The 22,993-nt window shown below is 57.5% G+C and overlaps 2 protein-coding genes across 8 annotated transcripts; both read left to right on the forward strand.

Moving 5' to 3' along the window:
• Positions 1-82: 82 nt before the first annotated feature.
• Positions 83-12,046, forward strand: WDR97 (WD repeat domain 97). Of its 7 annotated transcripts, none has more exons than XM_038555794.1 (24): positions 83-218; positions 453-580; positions 1,269-1,897; positions 2,054-2,175; positions 2,282-2,981; positions 3,051-3,193; positions 3,277-3,513; positions 3,589-3,679; positions 3,848-3,980; positions 4,072-4,193; positions 4,454-4,514; positions 4,695-4,844; positions 4,921-5,178; positions 5,260-5,385; positions 5,473-5,556; positions 7,566-7,694; positions 7,797-8,021; positions 8,128-8,307; positions 8,396-8,593; positions 8,673-8,794; positions 8,881-9,043; positions 9,364-9,899; positions 9,985-10,046; positions 11,339-12,046. In XM_038555794.1, exons 1-24 carry the CDS (start codon positions 110-112, stop codon positions 11,353-11,355), a joined length of 4,725 nt encoding a protein of 1,574 aa, XP_038411722.1. In that variant the 5' UTR covers positions 83-109; the 3' UTR covers positions 11,356-12,046. The 7 variants fall into 7 exon arrangements, with proteins under 7 accessions (XP_038411722.1, XP_038411723.1, XP_038411718.1 ...); XM_038555795.1 differs by having other exon boundaries at positions 11,347-12,046; XM_038555790.1 differs by lacking the exon at positions 11,339-12,046 and adding an exon at positions 10,158-10,468.
• A 7,997-nt stretch (positions 12,047-20,043) lies between these two features.
• On the forward strand, positions 20,044-22,968 carry HGH1 (HGH1 homolog). Its single transcript, XM_038555817.1, has 6 exons — positions 20,044-20,675; positions 20,751-20,851; positions 20,956-21,054; positions 21,237-21,328; positions 21,423-21,545; positions 21,625-22,968. The coding sequence occupies exons 1-6, from the start codon at positions 20,044-20,046 to the stop codon at positions 21,799-21,801; spliced, it is 1,224 nt and encodes a 407-aa protein (XP_038411745.1). The 3' UTR covers positions 21,802-22,968.
• Positions 22,969-22,993: the final 25 nt, after the last annotated feature.

The raw sequence follows: 22,993 nt of genomic DNA on the forward strand, positions 1-22,993 counted from the left end.
GCTCTGTGCTGTGTTGGGGGTGGGGTCTGCGTCGAAGGCGGGGCCTACCGGCGTCTGGTAGCCTAGCAACAGTAGCAGGGCCGTTAGGCGGCCTGGACCTGTAGCCGGAATGGAGACCGAAGTGTCAGATGCGAGTGACAGCCAGCTTCTGGACCAGGACCTGTATGATACTGACAGCTACGACGTCCCAGACCCGGGGCTGCTCAAGGAAAGGAATGGTGAGGGGGCCCGGCCTCGCCCACGCCCCCATGACAGCAGGCACGCCTCCCTCAGGCCTCCTTCCACCACGCCCCCATGACAGCAGGCACACCTCCCTCAGGCCTCCTTCCACCGCCGCCCCGCCGCAGCCCTGGGCAGTCCCTTGACCCGGCCGGTCCCCCCCGGGAGGTGCCCGCAGCCTAGAGCCAGAGCTCCGAGACCACTCTGACAGCGCTCCCCCTGCTGACCCGCAGACTTGTTTCCGGAGCCAGTCCCACCGCTTTTTACCAGCAGCTCGCGGCAGCAGAACATGACCCCGCGTGCCCGCGCCCACCAGCTGTGGCTGCTCCTCCGTGCAGGCCTCCGAGACTTCGTGGAAAAGGTGGGGCTTGCCTGTGGCCCTGCCTCTTCCTCTAGGCGTGCCTAGCACCCCCCACCTCTTCTCCTAGGCATGCCTAGCACCCCCACCTCTTCCCCTAGGCGTGCCTAGCACCTCCCCCACCTCTTTCCCTAGGTGTGCCTAGCACTCCCCACCTCTTCCCCTAGGTGTGCCTAGCACCTCCCACCTCTTCCTCTAGGTGTGCCTAGCACCCCCCACCTCTTCCCCTAGGCGTGCCTAGCACCCTCCACCTCTTCCCCTAGGTGTGCCTAGCACCCCCCACCTCTTCCCCTAGGTATGCCTAGCACCCCCCTGCCTGGGGCCCCCACCTCTTCCCCTAAGTGTGCTTAGCACCCCCCACCTCTTCCCCTAGGCGTGCCTAGTAACCCCCCCACCTCTTCCCCTAGGCGTGCCTAGCACCCCCCTGCCTGGGGCCCCCACCTCTTCCCCTAAGTGTGCTTAGCACCCCCCACCTCTTCCCCTAGGCATGCCTAGTAACCCCCCACCTCTTCCCCTAGGTGTGCCTAGCACCCCCCACCACTTCCCCTAGGTGTGCCTAGCACCCCCCACCTCTTCCCCTAGGCGGGTGCCCTGCCTAGCACCCTGAGGCTCCGCTAGGCAGGCACACTACCTCTCCAGCTCCCCACCCCATCCCATCATTGACCACAGGTCTGCCCCTCCTGGCCCACAGGAAAAGAGAGCCGAGCTGTGCGTGGCACGCTTGACCCATGGGCTAGAGCTGCTGCGCCACCTGAAAGTGGCAGCCGGGCTGTGCTGGGTGGCACAGGATCCAGTGGGCAGACGCTTCGTGGTGCTGGATGGTGCCGGCTATCTCCACCTGCACAGAGAGGATGGCTGGGCTTATGAGAAGCTACAGGCCCCAGCCGTGCTCACTGGGCTGGTGGCTGTGCCTGGCCCCCTGGGTGCTGTGAGCCGCTTCGTGGGCTGGGGCCCGGAGGGGCTGGCCATACTAAGGCCTGACTTCAGCCTACTGTGGCTGAGCAAGCCAGTGGTGGGCGGGATGCCGGACCACCAGCCCATCTGCTGCCTGCCAGTGCCCAGCCTGGGGCTGTTGCTAGTGGCATTGGCAGGTGGCAGCCTGGCGCTCTGGAAATTCCGTTCAGGGGGTCGCCGCCTGGTGCTGTGGGGCTCACCTCTGCGGCTGCCACCAAGCTCTGCAGGTACACTCACCCATTTGGTTCTGGGGCCCCTGTCTTCCCACCAAGTCCCATGCTGTTTTGCGGCCTATGGCTCTGCCGTGCTCATCTTTGATCTGCACACCTGGGCCCTCGTAGACGTCCGCCGGGACCTGCACAAAATGTGAGGGAGGGACCTAGGGATGGGGAAAGGACAGTGCATGGGAGGGGTGGGGGGGTGCGGCGGAGGTGAGTCCGGGAGGGTGAGCAGCCGGTGGCAGGGGCCCGGTCCTGTCACATGGAGGTGCTGGGGCTGCAGGGGCCTCGTCTTCCCCTTCAGCACTATCTTGGACTTGGCCTACTGCCTCGAGGTAGACGCCGTGGTGACAGCCTCTCGGGACAGCACGGTGAAGGTGTGGGAGACCGACTGGCGGCTCCGGATGGTGTTCATGGGCCACACAGGTGTGCCATCCCACCGCAGCCCCTGGGGCCCGCCTGTGTCCACCCCGGGCTGCCCGGACATCCGACCCAGTGCCCGGCTGCACCCAGCGACCGTTCCCTCCCACAGGCCCCGTGACGGCCGTGGCTGTGCTCCCCAACTCGTCCCTGGTGCTGTCCGCCTCGCAGGACGGGACGCTGCGCACATGGGACCTGCAGGCAGCGGCCCAGGTGGGCGAGGTGGCGCTGAGCGGCTGGGCCCGAGACGTGGCGGCGGCGCGCGTGGACCGCCTGCTGGCGCCCGCGTGCCCAGGCTGCCCGGTGCTGTCGTTGAGCGCGCGCGGCGTGGCCTTGTGGCGCCCCCGCGAGCTGTACGCCCCGCTGGCGCGGCTGTCGGCGCCCGTGCTGCTCCTGCAGGTGGCGCCCGAGCTGCCCGCCGCCCCGCGCGCCCTGCTGCCCACGCGCCTCGTGTGCGCCTGCTCTGACGGCTCGGTCCACCTGCTGGCGGCGGCCACGGGGCGCTCGGTGAGCGCGCTGCTGCTGGGGGCTTCCAAGCCCGCAGCCGCGCTGCTCTACTGCCTGCCCCGTGAGGCGCTGTGGCTGCTGACGCGCGCCGGCCACCTGCTGTGCGCCACTGCCGCGCGCCGCCCCATGCGCGTGCTGCTCCGGCTGCGCCCCCCGCCTGCCCCCGCGCCGCGGCCCTGCTGCCTGCACCTGTACAGCCACCTCGCCGACCCGCGCAGCGCCCTCGCCGCCTGGGAGGCCGTGCGCCGCCGCGGCGGGGAGCTGCCCCCCGGCCACCTGGCCGGCGCCTGGGACGACAAGAACCGGTGGGCGCTGGGGCCGGCGAGGGGGGGAGGGGTGGCAGGGCCCGCGCCAACGCTCTGATGTCGCGCTAGGTACCTGCCCGTGGTGGGCCACACGGACGGCACTCTGTCCGTCCTTGAGTGGCGCCACGCGAAGACCGTCTTCCAAACGGCGGCACACAGCCCGGGCCCGGTCACCGCCATTGCGTCCACCTGGAACAGCATCGTGTCCTCGGGTCCATACCTCCCCTTGCCCCGCGGCAGGCCTGGGACCCCTCCGTCCCCGCACAGGGCCCAGCCCCGGCTCCTGCCCCCACAGGCGGCGACCTGACCGTGAAGATGTGGCGCGTCTACCCGTACGCTGAGGAGAGCCTGAGCCTGCTGCGGACCTTTTCCTGCTGGCACCCGGTGGTGGTGCTCTGTGCGCTGGGGAAGCGGGTCACTGTGGGCTTTGAGGACCCTGACACTGCCACCTACGGCTTGGTGCAGTTCGGCCTGAGCAACAGCCCCCGCTGTGATCACCGGCCCCAGGACGACCCCACGGACCACATAACTGGTGAGCGGGCGGGCAAGAGCGAAGCCCAAGCCACCATGTGGCCCTGGTCCCTGACCCCAAGCCTTGGTCCCTCAGGCCTGTGCTGCTGCCCCACGCTCAAGCTGTATGCCTCTTCCAGCCTGGACTGCACCGTCCGCATCTGGACGGCGGAGAACCGCCTGCTGCGGTGGGCTGGGGCTGGGAGGGCGGAGGGCGGGGTGGGGGCCTGTGGGCTACCGGCTGGGGTCTCCTACCTCCACCCCCACCAGAGCCTGGTGGCTTGGGGGCGGGGTTGTCCCTGTCCTGGCTTCCTGCTTGGTAGAGCGGGCCAGACCCTTACCCTGCATGCCTCCAGGCTCCTGCAGCTGGACAGCCCCCCTCAGGCCCTGGCCTTCTGCAGCAACAGTGGGGACCTGGTGTTGGCTCTGGGTTCCCGACTCTGCCTGGTGTCTCATAGGCTCTACTTGCCCACATCCTACCTGGTCAAGGTATGCAGGAAGCCCAGGACACGCAGGAGGCCGCTGCTGTGGGCAGATAAGCCCCCGAGGCCAGGGCTATGCATGCCTTTCTCCCATTCAGAAGCTGTGCCAGAATGTCCCTGAGGTGGTGGATGACCCTCCGCTGCCCCTGACCAGCCAAGAGTCGCTAACCTCAGCCCAGCTGCAGAGGCTCGCCAAGCTGCATGGGGCGGCCAGTCTTAGGTGTGCCCGCAGGCCCCGCAGAGCAGTCCTGGAGGCCCCTGCCCGACTCCCTGAGTCAGGGCCTGGCCGTGCGGCCCCAGAGCTCCTGGGCTGCATGGGCCACCCCAAGCCTATCCTAGCCCTGCCATCCCTCTTCCTGGATGCTGGCTGTGCCCTGCCAGAGGCCTGGCCACCCCCACCCCCAGGTCTTTGTCCCAGCATCCGCCCCATCCCGCCGCTGATGACGCTGGTGTCCCACCTCTACCTGTCCCTGTCTGCAGCACAGACTTGTCTTTCATCCATCACCAGACGGGAACACCTCAGCAACCAGTGTTGGAGGAGGTGGGGTGGGTCCCGACCCCATCACCACCCCAAAGTCCCAACCCGCACCCTGCACCCTGCCCGGGCCCAGGCCACTCCCTTTCAGTCCTTGGGATAGGTCTGGGATCCCTGTGGTTGGGAGGCAGATGGCAAGACCGAAGGAGGACTGAGCTGACCCTTGACCCTTGGCCCTGACCCCAGGATTTGGAAGCCCTAGTTACTCGGGATCAAGACCTTCAGCAGCTGAGACTGGGGCTGGTGGTCCCGGCAGCCCATCCCCCACCTTCCTGGCAACAGCAGCAGGAGGCCTTTGACAACTACCTGCGCCTGGTCTATGGCCCGGGCTTGCTGGTAAGTGTGAAGCCTCCCCCAGCCGCCCTTCGCCTGGGGCCTCCGAGGCTACCTGTCTCCCCTGCATCCCTCCCAGGGCGTGCCTTCTGGAAGGGAGTCCCAGCAGGAGAGCACTGTGACCCTCATAGTGGAGAGAGAGACCTGGGACGTGTGCACCTTGCCCAGAGCTGCCAGCAGTGTTCGTCAGGCAGGGGTCTGTGCCGAAGCCCCAACAGTGCCAGCAGCCCACTCCCTACAGGACCCGGGAGCCGTGGGCCAGCACCTTGCCCACCCTCCCCGAGTCCCTATGCCCACCCCACACACACACCGAGGAGTGCACAGCAGGGCATCCCAGGTAAGGCCTCCCACCCCTCCCACCTCTACCTTGACCCTGTGACCCTACTGCCACCCTGTGACTCCTCATCCCTCATCCCAGCTGCTGGTCCACTCCTCCCTGAGCAGTAGCCTGGGCCTCAGTCTGGACCTGCAGCTGCAGCTGGAGCGGCTCCCCGGAGAGAAGCGTGTGGGCCCGGGCCCACCGACCCCCAACCTTCAGCACAGGGTGAGGGGGGCTGCTGCCTACCCCAGAGCAGGGCTGCAGGGGCACTGAGGGTCCATGCTTGGCTCTGAGCCCCTCTCCTGTCCCCAGGTTCCCCTCTTTTCAAAGAGGCGGCCCAGGGAGCTTCTTTCCAACCTCCGAGGCTTCTTTCCTGCCGCCATTGAACATTACGAGGTGAGAGTCCCTTGCTCTTCCCAGAGGCACCTCTCTCGTGCAGAGGCAACTTTCTTATGCACCCTGTCTTCCCTTTGTTGCTAATCTTGTGCTCGAGTCTGACTTGAGAGCCATGCCTGGGGATCCCTGGGTGGCTCTGCGGTATAGTGCCTGCCTTCAGCCCAGGGTGTGGTCCTGGAGTCCTGGAATCAAGTCCCACATCAGGCTCCTGTGTGGAGCCTGCTTCTCTCTGCCTATGTCTCTGCCTCTCTGTCTCTGTGTCTTTCATGAATAAATAAATAAAATCTAAAAAAAAAAAAAGAGAGAGAGAGAGCCATGCCTGCATGCTGCCCTCCACCCACCTCCTGGCCAGCCCGGTTGTGGTGCTGCTGTTCTCTGTGGGCCCTGACTCCTGGCTCTCTGGCAACCAGCTGCCAGAGGGCCAGAGATTCCCAGAGAAGACACCGGGCAAAGCCAGAGCCTCTGCCAGCTGATTCTGCCCGCACACCTCCTTCCCGGTTAAAGTGCTGGGTGGGTCCTGTATGGACTTTGTCTGGAAGACCAGAGTCCTCTCCCTTTAGAGGAGCAAAGTCCATAGATGTTGGCTTTGCAACTCGCCACCTTCCCCACCTATCCCACCCTAGATACCCAGGGGGGCCACACTCTGGCCCTGTCACCTGCCTGGGTGGGTACTGATCCTTCCCGTAGCTGTGCCATCGACCCAAACCCGCAGCACCCCCTCCGAGCTCTTCCCACTGACCCCCTTCATTGCTACAGACAGCTCTGTTCCAGGTCTGGGGGCCTGGTCCCTGGAGAGCATGTGGGGGTGTCAGCGCTCCCCAGCTTCTCAGTCGTCACAGCTGCCATCTCACTGACTACTCTTCTGCTTGGTTTCTTTCCAAAGGTCCTCTTTGCCTGTTTGTGTGTTTGGGGGTGTCAGCTGAGAAAAGAGGCAGAACTGAAATGAAATGAAAGCATTTATTTGGGGTCTTAGAATTCCAATTCGGGGAGCAGAGATTTGGTAGCAATCCAAACCGAATCCTACTGAGGAGTAAAAGCCAGGGGACTTTATTATTTTTTTTAAGATTTTATTTATTTATTCATGAGAAACAGAGAGAGAGAGACAGAGACACAGGCAGAGGGAGAAGCAGGCCCCAGAGGGAGAAGCAGGCCCCATGCAGGGGGCTGGATGTGGGACTCCATCCAGGGTCTCCAGGATCACGCCCCGGGCTGAAGATGGCGCTAAACTGCTGAGCCACCTGGGCTGCCTAGCGAGGAGACTTTATCAGCAAATTGCAGGAGCACTAAGAGACTTACACAGTTGTTCTCCAAAAGCTAGGATTGGAAGAATTCCAATTACATTGTACACTCCGCTGGTTTTCTGAGTACTTTAGTTTGTTTACAGGAAAATAGCTTTGTCGAGTGTCCACTTTTTGTTTTTTTTAGGATCTTATTTTTTTTTAAGATTTTATTTATTTATCATAGAGAGAGAGAGGGAGAGAGAGAGAGGCAGAGACGCAGGCAGAGGGAGGAGCAGGCTCTATGCAACAAGCCAGATGTGGGACTCGATCCCGGGTCTCCAGGATCACCCCCCAGGCTGCAGGCGGCGCTAAACTGCTGCGCCACCGGGGCTGCCCTAGGATCTTATTTTTAAGCAATCTCTACACCCGACGTGGGGCTGGAACCCACAACCCTGGGATAAAGAGTCACAGGCTTCGGGACTGAGCCCCCTGGGGGCTCTGCAGAGTGTGCACTTTATTCTGGTCAAAGATGCAGGGCAGCAGTCCTGTGTTCAGTGTGGCCGGTTCCATATGATTCCTCTTTCAAAAACAGGATAGAGTTTTAGTTCCCAAACCGTCTATAATGTTCAGAGGTTTTACCCAAGTTCGCGTGGACAGGGGGTGTGAGGCCAGTTGAGCTGCCCGAGACCTGGCTGGCAGCCGGGGCTTGTGCTGGGGGTGCCAGGTGCCCCCTGAGGTGGGGGTCAGCTCGGCCTGTCAGCCGGCCCCCCCCGTGTTTCCCTCCCCCAGAACCTGCAGACGCCCATCCGCTTCCCCGGCAGCGTGCCCAACTCCGTGGTCCTGCAGCACATGTGGCTTCCCGGGGAGGTCAGCGGCCTCGGGGCCCTCGCCCAGATCTCCAGCCGAGGCAGACACAAGGCAAGGGGGTGCGGGGGTCCCCGCCCTGGGGCTCTGAAGGCAGGGGCCTGAGTTCCCCGCAGCGTGCCAGCCCGGCGGCCACCTGTGCCCTCCGCTGCGCAGGTGAGGAGGAGCCTGGATGACGTGTGGCTGCCGCGGCGCATCAGGCGGCGCCAAGCCAGGTATCACCAGAAGCTGATCCAGTGGTTGGGGGAAGAGGAGGAGGAGGAGGAGGAGGAGGAGGAGGAGGAGGAGGAGGAGGAGGAGGAGGAGCGGAATCTGGACTGGGCCTCAGATTACCTGAGCGCAGAGGAGCAGCTCTTGGAGTTGGAGGAGCTGGAGGCGCAGGTAGGCGCGGGCGGGGGCGGGGCAGCGGTGGGCGGGGCGGGGCTGTGCGGGGAGAGGTCTGCAGCTGCCCCCCCCCCCCCCCCCGCCGCCCCCGCACGCCCCGGAGAACCTGGTCCTGCAGCTCAGGCAGCGCGCGGGCGCCAGGACCGACGCCAGCTCTCGCCGCCTCTCGTACCCCTATGGGCGCTCGCTCTGGAAACAGCGCTACGGGCATCTGCCCAGGTTCCTGCATTTCTTCATCGTCCAGAACTGGTTCAAAAAGCTGTTCCCCATCTTCACCCTGGAGGTTCGGGGGCTCGGGCGTCGGGGAGGCCCAGGCTGGTGGGGGCGGTGGGGCGTGCAGGGCGCAGGGCGTCAGCACGCGGTGCCCGCAGGCCTACCCTGAGGTGGGCACGGTGGAGGGCCTGGCCTCGCTGTTCACCGACCTGCTGTGCGAGGCGTCCTGGGCCGACTGCGTGCACATCCTGCGAGCGCTGCTGAGGCTGCTGCCCAACGTGAGCAGGGACCTTCGGGACCGGCTGCAGGACGTCCTCGTGCGCCTGCTCAACCTGGACCGGCCCCCCAGCCTGGAGGTGCGCCGCTGCCCCGCCCACCGGGCCGCCCCGGGGCCTCGCGCTGCCCATTGCCCACGCTTTGCTCGGCTGTGCTCAGGACCCCACGCAGAAGCAGTTCGTGATGCTGGCGCTGCAGCTGCTCCTGGCCTGCTCCCTGGAGTCCCGCGAAGTGGTGCTGGAGCTCATGTCCTACTTCCTGTACTCGCCGGTCTCCTGCCGGTGAGTCTTGCTCCCGGCTAGTTCTCCCGCCAGTGGGGGAAGGGGTGGGGGAAGGCGTCTGGAGCAGCTCCCCTCACCTGTTCCAGGCCCGAGCTCAAGAAGCTGCTGGACGGGCTGGGCCTGCAGGACCCACAGGGCTTCCTGTTCAAGGAGATGATGACCTGGGTCCAGGGCCCCGACGCTGACTCCAAGGCTGCCCTGCGCAAACGCTGCTGCCAGAAGCTGGAGGAAATGATCCACTGGCTGCAGGTCCTGGTGGGCAGGGGTGGGGCAGGCCACTTGTGAGGGAGCCTTCTGTCTTTCCCCCAGCCCCTGGGCTTTCCCCTAGTGCTTGAGGGGGTGGGGAGGGGGATCCAGGTGAGGCGGCCAGCACTTGCCTTGCTCAGCCCCAGACCCTCATTGGTCCACTTATGTCCCCCAACCCTCCATCTTTGGGGATCTTCCTGCCCCTCCCCAGGAAGGAGTCTGCAGCCAGGTCTCAAGGCTGGGGGCCACCAGTGCCTCTTGACGGAGGGGAGCCTCTGCCTTGGGCTTGGGGGGCGATGTCGACTGGCTGCTTCCCCCCACAGATGGAGTCCTTGCAGCCTTCTGTAGCCAAGTTGTCAGAGATGCTGCCCAGGGTCTGTGAGCCCTCAGCACCCGCACCTTCTCCCAAGGAGGTGCTGTCACAGGTCTCTGTGCTCTCCTGGTCACCTCACGAGTCAGTGATGCCCTCGGTCCCTTCCTGGGCCCCCTCACTAGTGGTCTCACCTGGGAAGCTGGACTTGGCCACCCTGGAGTCCCCAGCCAAGAAGGTGCTTTCACCGATGCACTTCACACCGACCAGGCGCATGCTGTCCGAGACCCTGCTGCACTTCTCCCTCTCTGAGGGCCGCTTGAGCTCCTCAGTGCCCACCACGCTTCGGGAAGAGCCACTGCCGCTGGAGCAGACGGACTGGTCACGGTCACAGATGCTGGACCTGGGCCCCATCGATGCGCTGAACTTCTTCTGTGAGCAGCAGCGGGTCCGGCAGCAGCGCTTCCTGCAGGAGGAGCGGCAGGGCCTGCACCCCAGCCCAAGCCCGTTGGTTCCCAACACAGTACTGCCTCAGCCCCTGGACTGCTGGTAAGGGGGCCCTCACACTGGGACAGGGCCTGTGGGGGGCAGCATAGGGGCTGGCCGGACCACACCTACCTCCTTATCTCTGCAGGCACTACCCCATCCTCCGGCTTCAGGAAGCCAAGCTCCAGGGGGCTCCAATGAGACTGAGGGGTGAGTGGGGGACAGGGGTTGAAATGCACAGCACCATCTACCTCCACCCTAGCTGGGGTCCCAGTGGGGACTGACCCCACCCTGAAGTCACACTGTCCTGCTGGCCCACAGGCTGGATGCGGTCCCAGCTCTGGGTGGCCCGTACCCTCAATGCCTCCATCCGGATGCTGAAGCTGCCACTGCCGAGGGTGGAACTTCAGCCTTTCCCCCCCAACTGGCCCAGGCCTGCCCGTCCGCTGCCCCCACTGCTCCTGCAACCCGCTTTGCAGCGTTATTTTCTGCCAGATGATATGAACCCTGACAGCTACAGTTGACCAGGCCGGTGGCCCAGTCTCTTCCTCCCCTTGGCATGGAGTCGGGATGTGGCTCTCCAGCCAGCTATTCTTTTCTGGAAATAAAGTTCAGAGGTTATGGCCAGAAAACTGGATGCCACCTTTATCTTTAGGGGCTGCAAGTGTGAGCAGGACAGTCTTGGTGGTGTGATGGATCTGCCAGTGGCCACCTGGAAGGCAGGAACTGGGGGCACGGTGGAATGTGGTGTGGTCGGCCCTTGGCAGAGCAGCATTCCTGGTGGGTGGGTCTGTCTGCCAGGAGAGAGGCCCATCACGTGGGCACATCTCGGCTCAGGCACTCAGCCTGTATTTATTAGTAAGTTACTGGGGTCAAGATAGTGGGGACTCATGGGCCAGTGAGTGGCCAGGCACAGAGGGGATGAGAGAGTCTAGATGGCTCTGTGTGTGTGTGTGTGTGTGTGTGTGCACGCGTGTACGTGTGTGTGTTGAGGGGGTGGGGGCCTGAGTTTGTTGGTGCTTTGCTACCCATGGCTAGAAGGGAGAAGAATTGATGAAGGAGTTGCATGTGCTTTTATCCAAGAAACAGCATCCTTTTGACCCTTGTATATAAAAATTGCCAGGAGACAGAACTTATATGTGAAGTACAAGATCTCAGAGGGCTTTGGCTTCCTTCTGAGCCATTAGGGCCTCCCAGGGCACTGGTCCCACAGCTTGTGGGGCACTTGGCCCATGTGTGCACTCGCTATTAGGTCTGCCTTCTTTTGTTTTGTTTTTTAAAGATTTATTTATTGGGCGCCTGGGTGGCTCAGCAGCTGAGCGTCTGCCTTTGGCCCAGGGCGTGACCCCAGGGTCCTGAGATTGAGTCCCACAGTGGGCTCCCCACAGGGAGCCTGCTTCTCCCTCTGCCTGTGTCTCTGCCTCTCTCTCTGTGTCTCTCATGAATCAATAAATAAAATCTTAAAAGAATATTTTTAATAAAAATTTATTTATTCATTTGAGGGAGACAGTGTGAATGAGCAGCGGGGAGGAGTAGAGGGAGACCATTCAAGCAGATGCCCCACTGAGCAGGACCGCAGCACCAGGCTCCATCTGACGACCCTGAGATCACCATCTGAGCCGAAACCAAGAGTCGGATGCTTGACCAACGGAACCCTCCCAGGGCCCCCTGGGTCTGCCTTGGTGAAGGGCTGTTCTAGCTTTTACATTCTCCTTTGGGGTCGTGGAGCAGCAATTTCTTACCTTTGAATGTTTTCAGCCTCTGACTTCAGAAGTTTTTTCTCAGTGTCTTTCTTTCTTTCTTTCTTTCTTTCTTTCTTTCTTTCTTTCTTTCTTTCTTTCTTTCTTTCTTTCTTTTTCTTATTTATTTATTTTTTTTCTCAGTGTCTTTCTAGATAAAATTTATCTCTCACACCTTCCCCACAACCCCAGAACTGTGCCTGGGCTCTAGTCATGGCGACTAGGGCAAGAATTGCCCAGTCTGGAGAACTAAAGACATGACATTTGTATAAAAGGGCCATGCCGCCTAAAGCAAGGACTGTGGGGTGCATCGTAGTCTGCTTCTTCTGGTATTTCATTCAAATTATAAAAAGCAATCAATTCTTGTAAAACTACCAACATGAGAGTGACGCCCAGCTGGCTCAGCCAGTGGAATGTGCAAATCTTCTCAGGGTTGTGAGTTCAAGCCCCATGTTGGGCATATAGCTTACTTTAAAAAATAAAGGTTAATTAAAAATAAAAATATATTAAAAATATCAACATGAGGGGTGCCTGGGTGCTCAGCGGTTGAGTGTCTGCCTTCGGCCCAGGGCATGATCCTGGAGTACTGGGATCGAGTCCCACATCGGGCTCCCTGCATGGAGCCTGCTTCTCCCTCTGCCTGTGTCTCTGCCTCTCTGTGTCTCTCATGAACAAATAAAATCTTTTAAAAATAATAATAAATAAAAATAAAAATATCAACATGAGAGTAGGGCAAGTTTAAACAAGTCAAAAACCCACTAATTATAAAGGGAAATATTAGTATATGTTTATTAATACATATTAATATAGTTAGTTTAAAATTAATCTATTAATCTATACCATTCAGAGAATAAAAAGGCCAGAGAGTGAGAGGAGATGTCTGTAATACATGTAACATGTAACATGATGAAGATGAAGTGGCATAGAACCAACTTGCTTTTTGGTGTCGTCGTCATAGCTACACAAGGTGTACCACTGACATTCCTAGAAGAGAGAAATTTATTGAGAAAGTAGATTAGAGACCCCTGAGTGGCTCAGCGGTTGAGCGTCTGCCTTCAGCTCAGGTCATGATCTCAGGGTCCTGGGATCGAGTCCCACATTGGGCTCCCTGCTCAGCGGGGAGCCTGCTTCTTCCTCTACCCTATAACCCAACCCTGGCTTATGCTCTCTCTGCCTCTCTCTCTCTCTCTCAAATAAATGAAATCTTTATTTTTATTTTTTTTTTAATTTTTATTTATTTATGATAGTCATACAGAGAGAGATAGAGGCAGAGACATAGGCAGAGGGAGAAGCAGGCTCCATGCACCGGGAGCCCAATGTGGGATTTGATCCTGAGTCTCGAGGATCGCACCCTGGGCCAAAGGCAGGCCCCAAACCGCTGCACCACCCAGGGATCCCTAAATGAAATCTTTAAAAAAGAATTTCAACAAATCAATAACTTTTAAAAATCACACAACGCAACAGAAAAAATGTACAAAAAGCTGGAATGGAATTTTCACTATAGAAGAAATCAGGATAGCAAACGCACACACGTATTCCCTTCACTTCCTAACAGTGTGGCGTTAAGGAGTTACCTGGCTCTCTGAGCCTTGGCTCCCCATGTATGAAATGGAGATGATGATGCTCAGAGGCTGCGCACTACTGTCATGAGTAAATGAACTTTTTTATCTAACACACTTAGGAAAATAATGCCTAGCACAGATGATGCAGATAGGAAAGCCAGACCCCATGGGCAGCCCCGGTGGCACAATGGTTTAGCGCAGCCTGCAGCCCAGGGTGTGATCCTGGAGACCCGGGATCGAGTCCCACATCAGGCTCCCTCCCTGCATGGAGCCTGCTTCTCCCTCTGCCTGTGTGTCTCTGCCTCTCTCTCTGTGTGTCTCTCATGAATAAATAAATAAAAATCTTTAAAAAAAAGAAAAAAAAGGGATCCCTGGGTGGCGCAGAGGTTTGGCGCCTGCCTTTGGCCCAGGGCGTGATCCTGGAGACCCGGGATCGAATCCCACATCGGGCTCCCGGTGCATGGAGCCTGCTTCTCCCTCTGCCTGTGTCTCTGCGCCTCTCTCTCTCTCTGTGACTATCATAAATAAATAAAAATTAAAAAAAAAAAAAGCCAGACCCCTTCCTCGCATCATTTACAAAAGTAATGTTCAGATGATTTGAGGATTGCAATGTAGAAACTGAAACAATAAATATATTAGAGGTAATTTAGAAAAATATTCCCTTAGAATACTTAGAAGGAGGGATCCCTGGGTGGCGCAGCGGTTTAGCGCCTGCCTTTGGCCCAGGGCACGATCCTGGAGACCCGGGATCGAATCCCACGTCGGGCTCCCGGTGCATGGAGCCTGCTTCTCCCTCTGCCTATGTCTCTGCCTCTCTCTCTCTCTCTCTGTGTGTGACTATCATAAATAAATAAAAAATTTAAAAAAAAGAATACTTAGAAGGAAAAGAGACAAATTTGCAGATTAAAAAAAATTATAGCAAAAGATGCCATAAAATCAAGGACAAACTTCAAAGTGAATTGTATATTCAAATGTAAAGCTGAAAAATTTAGAAGCAAATATAAAAGATCTGGGATAGCAACTGAGGAAGCATGTTCAGACTCAGACACGCCCAAGATGCCTTCTGTGAAGGAAATCAGAAAGTTGGACTTTATTGACTATTGTTTTTTGTTTTTTTAAGATTTTATTTATTTATTCATGAGAGACTCACAGAGAGGCAGAGACAAGATGCGGGGAGCCCAATGTGAGACTCGATCCCAGGTGCCCGGGATCATGACCTAAGCCAAAAGCAGACGTTCACCTGCTGAGCCACCCAGGTGTTGGTGCCCCAAGTCTGTCAAATTTTAAACTGCTCTGTCAAAGGCCATGTCAGCAGGCTGGAAAGACAAGCCATGACCAGGAGAAAATGCTTGCACGTGGCCTGTCCACAGAGAACATCTAGCTGGAAAGAAAAAAAAAAAAAAAACAGCTTCCAAAATTAACTTAGAAGCCAAACAATCCCACTAGAAAATGGGTGAAAGAAAAGAAAGAAAACGGGTAAAAGAAGCAAACATTTCAGCAAAGACGAAATGTTCCTCATCCCCAGCAATTAGAGGAAACACAAATGAAGAACACCTAAAATAAAAAAAGCTGACATCGCCAAAGCTGGTGAGGATTCGAGCAACCGGGTCTCCACATGCTGCTTGCGGGAATGCCAACTGGTCCAGACACTCGCAAACCATTTGGCGGTTTCTGGAGAACAAAACATGCCAGCACTAGGACGCAGCGGTCCCAGGCATTTACCCCAGAGAAATGAAGATTGATGCCCACACAGAAGCCTGTACACTAAGGCTTTATGGCCGCTTTACTCGTCACAGCCCCAAACTGAAAATGACATGGAGATGCTTGGGCAGGCGGACGCGCCCGCGAGCTCTGTAGCAGCAGGATGAAGTGGTTGACACGGCGACAACCTCCAGAGGTCGTAGGCTGCGTGATTCCACTTCCGTCACACTCGTGAAATGACAAGCACGGAGAGGAAGCACAGGCCCGTGGGTGCGGGGGGGAGGCCGGGAGCACAACAGCAGGACACCGTGGGGAGGGCCCTGCTCCCTATTTCTATGGCGGCACTGAGAGCAGAGGGGGAGGTTCATGCTGAAAGGTTACGGGTTCCGTTGGGTGATGAAAACCTTCTGGAAACACATGGTGGTGATGGTTGCACAGACCACGAGTGTAATTAATGCTACTAACTGTACACTTAAAAATGTTTAGGGGCACCTTGGCTGGCTCAGTTGGTGAAGCATACGACTAGATCTTGGGGTCGTGCGTTCAAGCCCCACCTTGGTCATAGAGCCTACTTTATTTATTTTTTTTTAGGGGTCCCTGGGTGGCGCAGCGGTTTGGCGCCTGCCTTTGGCCCAGGGCGCGATCCTGGAGACCCGGGATCGAATCCCAAGTCAGGCTCCCGGTGCATGGAGCCTGCTTCTCCCTCTGCCTGTGTCTCTGCCTCTCTCTCTCTCTCTCTCTCTCTCTCTCTGTGACTATCATAAATAAAAAAAAAAAAAAAATTATTTATTTTTTTTAAAGATTTATTTATTTATGATAGACATAGAGAGAGAGAGAGGCAGAGACACAGGCAGAGGGAGAAGCAGGCTCCACGCTGGGAGCCCAACACGGGACTCGATCCTGGGACTCCAAGATCGCGCCCTGGGCCAAAGGTAGGCGCGAAACCGCTGAGCCACCCAGGGATCCCCATAGAGCCTACTTTAAAAAAATGGTTTAAATGGCCAATTTTGTTATATGCATTTTACTACCATTTAAAAAAATTAATAATATACCAAAACCCATCGAATTTAAATGGATGATTTGTATGGTATATGGATTACATCTCAATAAAGCTATTTTACAAAATGGACAGGAGGGGCACCTGGGTAGCTCAAGTTGAGCGTCTGACTCTTGGTTTAGGTTTGGTCATGATCTCGCAGTAGTTGGATTGAGGCCTGTGTTGGGTTCCTGGCTGGGCATGGAGTTGGCTTCAGATTCTCTCTCCCTCTCCTCCCCCTTCTCCTCCACCCCACCCTTTTCTCCACGTATGCACACCCTCTCTCAAATAAGTAAAATACTTTTTAAAAGAATAAATAATACACAGGAGTGTCCTTCAAGGGCCTTCCACCGGCCAAATTCTGGATCACAGTAATGAGAGTATTCTATTTCTTTTAATAAAGGAAGACTCCGTGAGGGGTGCCTGGCTGGCTCAGTTGGAAGTGAGTGCGATTCTTGATTTTGGGGTGAGTTCAAGCCCCACACTGGGTGTGAGGATTAAATAAATTTACTTTAAAAACATTAATAGGGGCAGCCTGGGTGGCTCAGTGGTTTAGCGCCACCTTTGGCCCAGGGCGTGATCCTGGAGTCCTGGGTTCGAGCCCTACATGGGGCTCCCTGCATGTAGCCTGCTTCTCCCTCTGCCTGTGTCTCTGTCTCTGTCTCTCTCTCTCTCTGTCTCTCATGAATAAATAAATAAAGTCTTTAAAAAGAACATTAATAATAATAGTTTTAAAAAGACCCCATGAGGGGCAGCCCCGGTGGCGCAGTGGTTTAGCGCCACCTGCAGCCCAGGGCGTGATCTGGAGACCCTGGATCAAGTCCCACGTCAGGCTCTCTGCATGGAGCCTGCTTCTCCCTCTGCCTCTCTCGCTCTCTCTCTGCATCTCTATGAATAAACAAATAAAATCTTAAAAAAAAAAAAAAAAAAAAAGACCCCATGAGTCTTCATTGACATAATAAATGAACAAAATAGGGCAGCCCGGGTGGCTCAGCAGTTTAGCGCTACCTTCAGCCCAGGGTGTGATCCTGGAGACCCGGGATTGAGTCCCACGTCGGGTTCCCTGCATGGAGCCTGCTTCTCCCTCTGCCTGTGTCTCTGCTTCTCCCTCTCTCTCTCTCTCTCTCTCTCTGTCTCATGAATAAATAAAATCTTAAAATAAAAAATGAATAAAATAGGTAAAGAAAAAGCTTTTTCCTTTACAGTAAACAAAAACTACATACAAAAACTAGTGAGTGAAAGGTGGATGAGGAACGGACTATTTACATAGTCTCAAAGTATTTCCCCATAAAACATTTACTAAATACAAAGAATAAGAGTAACCTATCAGTAAAGAATGCTGGACAATTCACCTTAATTAAGTAATCAAACATCTCCTATGTGGGGGCAAACTAGTATCTTGCCATCTGATGGGACTCAACACAAAGAGCTCGGTCTCACTTCCATGGTATTCCTTTTTTTTTTTTTTTAAGATTTATTTATTTGTGAGAGAGAGCAAAAGCGTGTGCCCATGCGAGGGGGAGGGGCAGAGGGAGAAGCAGACTCCCCAGTGATCATGGAGCCCAACACGGGGCTTGATCCCAGGACCCAGGGATCATGATCTGAGCCGAAGGCAGACGCTTGACTGACTGAGCCACCCAGGCGCCACCCTCCATGGTATTCCTACCAAAAATATATGACCTGAGTCTCATCATGAGGCAGCCAGACAAATGCAAGTTGAGCAACAAAAGAGCTGATTGGTGCTCTGCAAGTGTCAAGGGCATGAAAGTCAAAGACTAAAGAGTAGTCCCCAGTAGAAGGAGACTGAAAACAAGTGACCACACCCTTTGCTAAAAGGTCATTATTGGGATAACTGGGAAATTTGAGGTGTCTGGGTCAAGGGTACATGGAAGTCCTTTCTACAACTCTTGTAACTTTATTAAATTACTTCCAAAAATTTTGTATCTTTTAATATATCTTGGGAATATTTAAGGCTCCCTACCTGGTGATTACACTAAATGATTCCTTGAATCAGTCAGAGCAAGTGCTTGCCGGTTTGCCTCTGGACACCAGTGGGCTCTGAAGGTACACATTTTGTCTCAGTCAGATGGACCCCCCAGATGCACCAGATGACAACAATTACCTAGTTTATCCATAATTTTCTGATTCCATTTCTTGAGAAATCTTTGACTCTTATGGGCAGGATCTGTGTGTCAGAGCATGTGGTTTCCTTGGAGAGATGGGCATTTCCTTGGACTTATCTACCCTCTCCCTCAATTTCAAGTGAGTGGCTTTCACATATGGCTAAGTTGGGACTGAAGCTATGAAGTGCCTATGGATCTTACCTGGGGACAAATCCCAGCTCTTGGATCTTTTTACCCGCTGACTTCAGGGGCATGCAGTTCCCTGTTGGTGGCTCTCCTGGGCCTCACTGTCCCTATAGGCTTTGTCCTAGCCCTTAGAGTGAAAGAAAAAGAATATCAACCTACTAAGCAGCCTATAACCTATGTAGAAGGACATAAACCATGAAGCAAGGAATAGGTGAGGGGAAGCTTGTATTAGAAAACAACGTTTCAGGGATCCCTGGGTGGCGCAGCGGTTTGGCGCCTGCCTTTGGCCCAGGGCGCGATCCTGGAGACCCGGGATCGAATCCCACATCAGGCTCCCGGTGCATGGAGCCTGCTTCTCCCTCTGCCTGTGTCTCTGCCTCTCTCTCTCTCTCTGTATGACTATCATAAAAAAAAAAAAAAAAAAAAAAAAAAAAGTTTAAAAAAAAGAAAACAACGTTTCAAACCAATGACCTCAGCCTTTACCTTAAAAAACTAGGAAAAAGAACAGCAGGTGACACTACTACAGATGCTACAGACATTAGAAGGATAAGGGAATAGCATGAACAACTTTATGCCAATGAATTTGACACTTTTGATGAGCCAATTCCTTGAAAAACACAAACTACCAAAAGTTACTCAAGAAGTGACACCCTGGGGCACCTGGGTGGCTCAGTTGGTGAAGTGTCTGCCTTCGGCTCAGGTCACCCAGGACTGAGCTGTCCCAGGTGACCTTGTGGGGGGGGTGCGTGGGGTCCCTGCTCAGTGCTTCTCCTTCTCCCTCTGCTGCTCCCCCTGCTTCTGCTCACTCTCTCTCTGGCTCACTCTCAAAATCTTTTTTTTTTTTTTTTAAGATTTTTAAAATTTGGGATCCCTGGGTGGCGCAGCGGTTTAGCGCCTGCCTTTGGCCCAGGGCGCGATCCTGGAGACCCGGGATCGAATCCCACGTCAGGCTCCCGGTGCATGGAGCCTGCTTCTCCCTCTGCCTATGTCTCTGCCTCTCTCTCTCTCTCTCTCTCTCTGTGACTATCATAAATAAATAAAAATTTTAAAAAAAGATTTTAAAAATTTATTTATCCACGAGAGACAGAGAGAGAGAGATGCAGAGACAAAGACAGAGGGAGAAGCAGGCTCCCAGCAGGGCGCCCCATGTGAGACTCAATGCAGGGACCACAGGATCACGCCCTGAACTCAGCCACTGAGCCACCCAGGCGTCCCCAACTCAAATCTTTAAAAAATACATTGAAAAAAGAAAGTGATTTTTTTTTTTTTTTTAAAGAGAAGAAAGCGGGCAGCCCGGATAGCTCAGTGGTTTAGCGCCACCTTCAGCCTAGGGCGTGATCCTGGAGTCCCGGGATCCAGTCCCATGTCGGGCTCCCTGCATGGAGCCTGCTGCTCCCTCTGCCTGGGTCTCTGCCTCTCTCTCTGGGTCTCTCATGAATAAGTAAATAAAATCTTAATAAGAAAATTTAGCAAACTTAATACGACGATACATGAAAATGAAAGTAGTACAACCAGATGGAGATGATGCGGAAACACAGGCCTAACATTATTAGAAGGTCAAAAGAAAAAAAAAGAAAAAAAAAAGGTCAAAGTAATTGATCCTAAGTCTCCCGGCGACAGGAGGTCGCTGCCTGCCCCAAGGGCCCGGTCACACCCGAGGGGCCGGCCCGCGCCCCTCCCCCGGCGGGGCGCGGCACCCAGTCCACAATGCCCCGGGCCTCGGCGTGGCCCCGCCCCCGCGCAGGCCCCGCCCCCGCGCAAGTCGGCGGCCTCTGATTGGCGCTGCGGCTTCCGCTGCCGGGGCGGGTCCTCGGTCCGCGTGGGGGCGGTGGGGCAGCGGGGTCCGGGGCGCGGACCAGCATGGGGGAGGCCCGGGGGGGCGCGGGCGCGGGCGCGTCGGGGGGCGGGCTGTCTCCCTCAGCGCCGCGGATGCCGGAGGCCGGCGCGGAGGCGGAGGTGGCGACGCTGCTGCCCTTCCTGGCGCCCGGGGCCCGGGCGGACCTGCGGGCCGAGGCGGTGCGGCACGTGCTGGCGCTGACGGGCTCCGGGCCCGGGCGGGCGCTGCTGGCCGGCCAGGCGCTGCTGCTGCGGGCGCTGGTGGAGCTGGCGGCGGCCCCGGCCCCGGCCCCCGCCCGCGACGCCGCTCGCGCGCTCGTCAACCTGGCCGCGGAGCCTGGGCTGCACGAGCCGCTGCTGGAGGCTGAGCCCGCGCTGCCCGCCCGCCTGCTCGGCCGCGCCCTGGACCCAGAGTGGCCCTGGGCGGAGGAGGCGGCCGCCGTGCTCGCCAACCTCAGCCGCGAGCCGGCGCCGTGTGCCGCGCTGATGGCCGCGCTGGCGGCCGCGGGGCCGGGGGGCTCGGGCCTGGAGCGGCTGGTACGCGCGCTCTGCACGCCCGGCTACAACGCCCGGGCGCCCCTGCACTACCTGGGGCCGGTGCTCTCCAACCTCAGCCAGCGCCGCGCCGCGCGGGCCTTCCTGCTGGACCCCGACAGGTGAAGCCCGGGGCCCTCGGGGAGGGGGCGGGAGCGAGCGGGAGCGGGATGGCGCTGAGCGGTCCCTCCCTGCAGGTGCGTGGTCCAGCGGCTGCTGCCCCTCACCCAGTTCCCAGACTCCTCGGTGCGCAGGGGCGGGGTGGTGGGGACCCTGCGAAACTGCTGCTTCGAGCATCGTGAGTGCGGGTGAGGGTGGGGGTGTTGCGGTGGGAGGGGCTGGGGCAGAGGGACGGCTCTGGGGCCCCCTCTAGACTGGCACCCATTTCTGGTTTTCCTTCAGGACACCACGAGTGGTTACTTGGGCCCAAAGTGGACATTCTCCCCTTCTTGCTGCTGCCACTGGCTGGGCCTGAGGACTTCTCTGAGGAGGAGATGGAGCGTGAGTGGCTTGGGCCGAGCCTCAGGGTTGGCCCAGCAGGGGGGGTGCAGATGCACAGATCTGGCAGGACCCCTTCTGAAACTTTCCCGCTCGGAGACGCTGAGCTCAGGTGGGACTTACAAAGGCAGGGTCTGGCCTACCGGCCTGTGCAGGCAGCCAGTAACCCCTTCATACGCCTCCAGGGCTGCCTGTTGACCTGCAGTACCTGCCGCCAGACAAGCAGCGGGAGCCTGATGCTGACATTCGAAAGATGCTCATTGAGGCCATCATGCTGGTGAGCGGGGGTCCTGCAACGTTCATGCCACCCCGCAACATACCCACACGTACCTGAGGACACTGATACCTGGGTAACCTTTGTCTTCTCCCAGCTGACAGCCACAGTGTTTGGTCGGCAGCAGGTGAGGAACCAGGGAGCCTATCTGATCCTGCGTGAGCTGCACAGCTGGGAGCCAGAGCCCGACGTGCAGGTGGCTTGTGAGAAGCTCATTCAGGTGGGTGCAGGGTTTGTGGGGAAGGGAGGAGCATGTCTGCAGTGCCAGCCAGCTGCTCACCTGCCTCCCCTGCTGGCAGGTGCTCATTGGGGATGAGCCAGAGCAGGGCATGGATAACCTGCTGGAGGTACAGGTGCCTGAGGATGTGGAGCGGCAGCTGCAGCGGCTCGACCAGCAGGAGCAGGAGCAGCACAGCCGGAAGCACCCAGAGGAACTGGCCCCAGAGCCACAAGCACAGGGGGCAGCGCCCACCTGAGGCCCCTGCAGCCTACCGCCAGGTCTGGGTGCACCTTGCTGGCCCTCCTGTCCAGCCCTTCCTGCAGTCACCTGCAGGCCTCTGCGTCTCCCTGCTCAGAGCTCGCCCCGAGCTGAGCAGCATAGCTGCCCCTAGGCTCACGGTGAGGTCTCTAGGGCGAATGGCCAATAAACCTGGGCAAGGGTACCTTCTCGTACCCTGCTGCATCCAGCCACTCACGTTGCTCAGCGTGGCCCAGGTCGGCCAGAGCTAGCTACGCCCTCTCCCAGGTACCTCCAGGAACCAGCTCATGAGCCTAGACTGATAAATGGTGCCAGCCTGAGCACCCCCAAGGGCATGACAGAGGCCTGGGCGTCATGGGTGTCCAGGTGTAAGCAGGGCTGTTTGTTGCCGGTGCCACCCCGAATCTTCCCTTCAGGACTCCTCAGCTTGCCCTGCCCTGAGATCAGCCTCAAAGGACTGATCCCTTGAGACTTGCCCCTGCCTCAGCCTGTCCTGGGATCTCCTAGGGCTGTACCCCCGGTGTGTCCTTGGAGCGTTTGCTGGGGCCCATCTGCCTACATCTCTCCACCTTCCTGCTTGACCTGCGGTATTGCCCTCAGCCCCTTGCTAGTGTCTCCAGCTCTGGACTGAAGTGATGCCCCCCTGCCCTCCCTCCCCCAGCTCACACACACACACCCGCTGACTAGGCTCTATCTTTGGTCAGTTTCCTTGAGTTTCAGAGCCCATCGCTTGACAGAGTCTCCCTGAGGCACCTGTGGCCCTGCTCTTTGCCAAGCCTTTTCCTTCACCACCCTCTGCCCCCTCGGAGCCCCTCGTGTGGGGCCTTGTGTTCTGCAGCTGCCAAGCCAAGCCTGCTAGGCCGTCAGCACGGCCTCCCCGCGCCCTGCTCCTTTCCTGGTGCCATCTTTTGCACAAGACTCCTGAGTACTGGCCTCCGCAGGCCTTTGCTCTCTGGCACTGGTGTGCCGCCACCTGGCATCCTGAGTGTTTCCAGTGTCCTCTGCACATGTCCTCCATCGTGACACTGCCTCCAAAGCTGGAGGCCCATTCCAGTTCCTCCCAGTGAGGCTGGGCTTCATGGATACAAGCTCTCCCCTTCCTTCATGTACTCTCCATATATTTTTTTTTTTCTTGTCCTGATTAAAGCTCTGGCATGGAAGCATGTGGACTCGTGTTCTCCCTGGATGGG

The sequence above is a fragment of the Canis lupus genome, chromosome 13 (assembly GCF_011100685.1).
Source record: "Canis lupus familiaris isolate Mischka breed German Shepherd chromosome 13, alternate assembly UU_Cfam_GSD_1.0, whole genome shotgun sequence".
NCBI classification, from domain to species: Eukaryota; Metazoa; Chordata; class Mammalia; order Carnivora; family Canidae; genus Canis; species Canis lupus.

Excerpts from the sequence above, each read along its gene's own strand:
- HGH1 (XM_038555817.1), top strand. The coding sequence starts at position 20,044 with ATGGGGGAGGCCCGGGGGGGCGCGGGCGCGGGCGCGTCGGGGGGCGGG. Across the intron at positions 21,055-21,236 it reads CTCTGAGGAGGAGATGGAGC|GGCTGCCTGTTGACCTGCAG; the intron begins GTGAGTGGCTTG and ends ATACGCCTCCAG. Across the intron at positions 21,546-21,624 it reads CTTGTGAGAAGCTCATTCAG|GTGCTCATTGGGGATGAGCC; the intron begins GTGGGTGCAGGG and ends CCCTGCTGGCAG.
- WDR97 (XM_038555790.1), top strand. The coding sequence starts at position 110 with ATGGAGACCGAAGTGTCAGATGCGAGTGACAGCCAGCTTCTGGACCAG. Across the intron at positions 2,176-2,281 it reads GGTGTTCATGGGCCACACAG|GCCCCGTGACGGCCGTGGCT; the intron begins GTGTGCCATCCC and ends TCCCTCCCACAG. Across the intron at positions 8,594-8,672 it reads ACCGGCCCCCCAGCCTGGAG|GACCCCACGCAGAAGCAGTT; the intron begins GTGCGCCGCTGC and ends GGCTGTGCTCAG.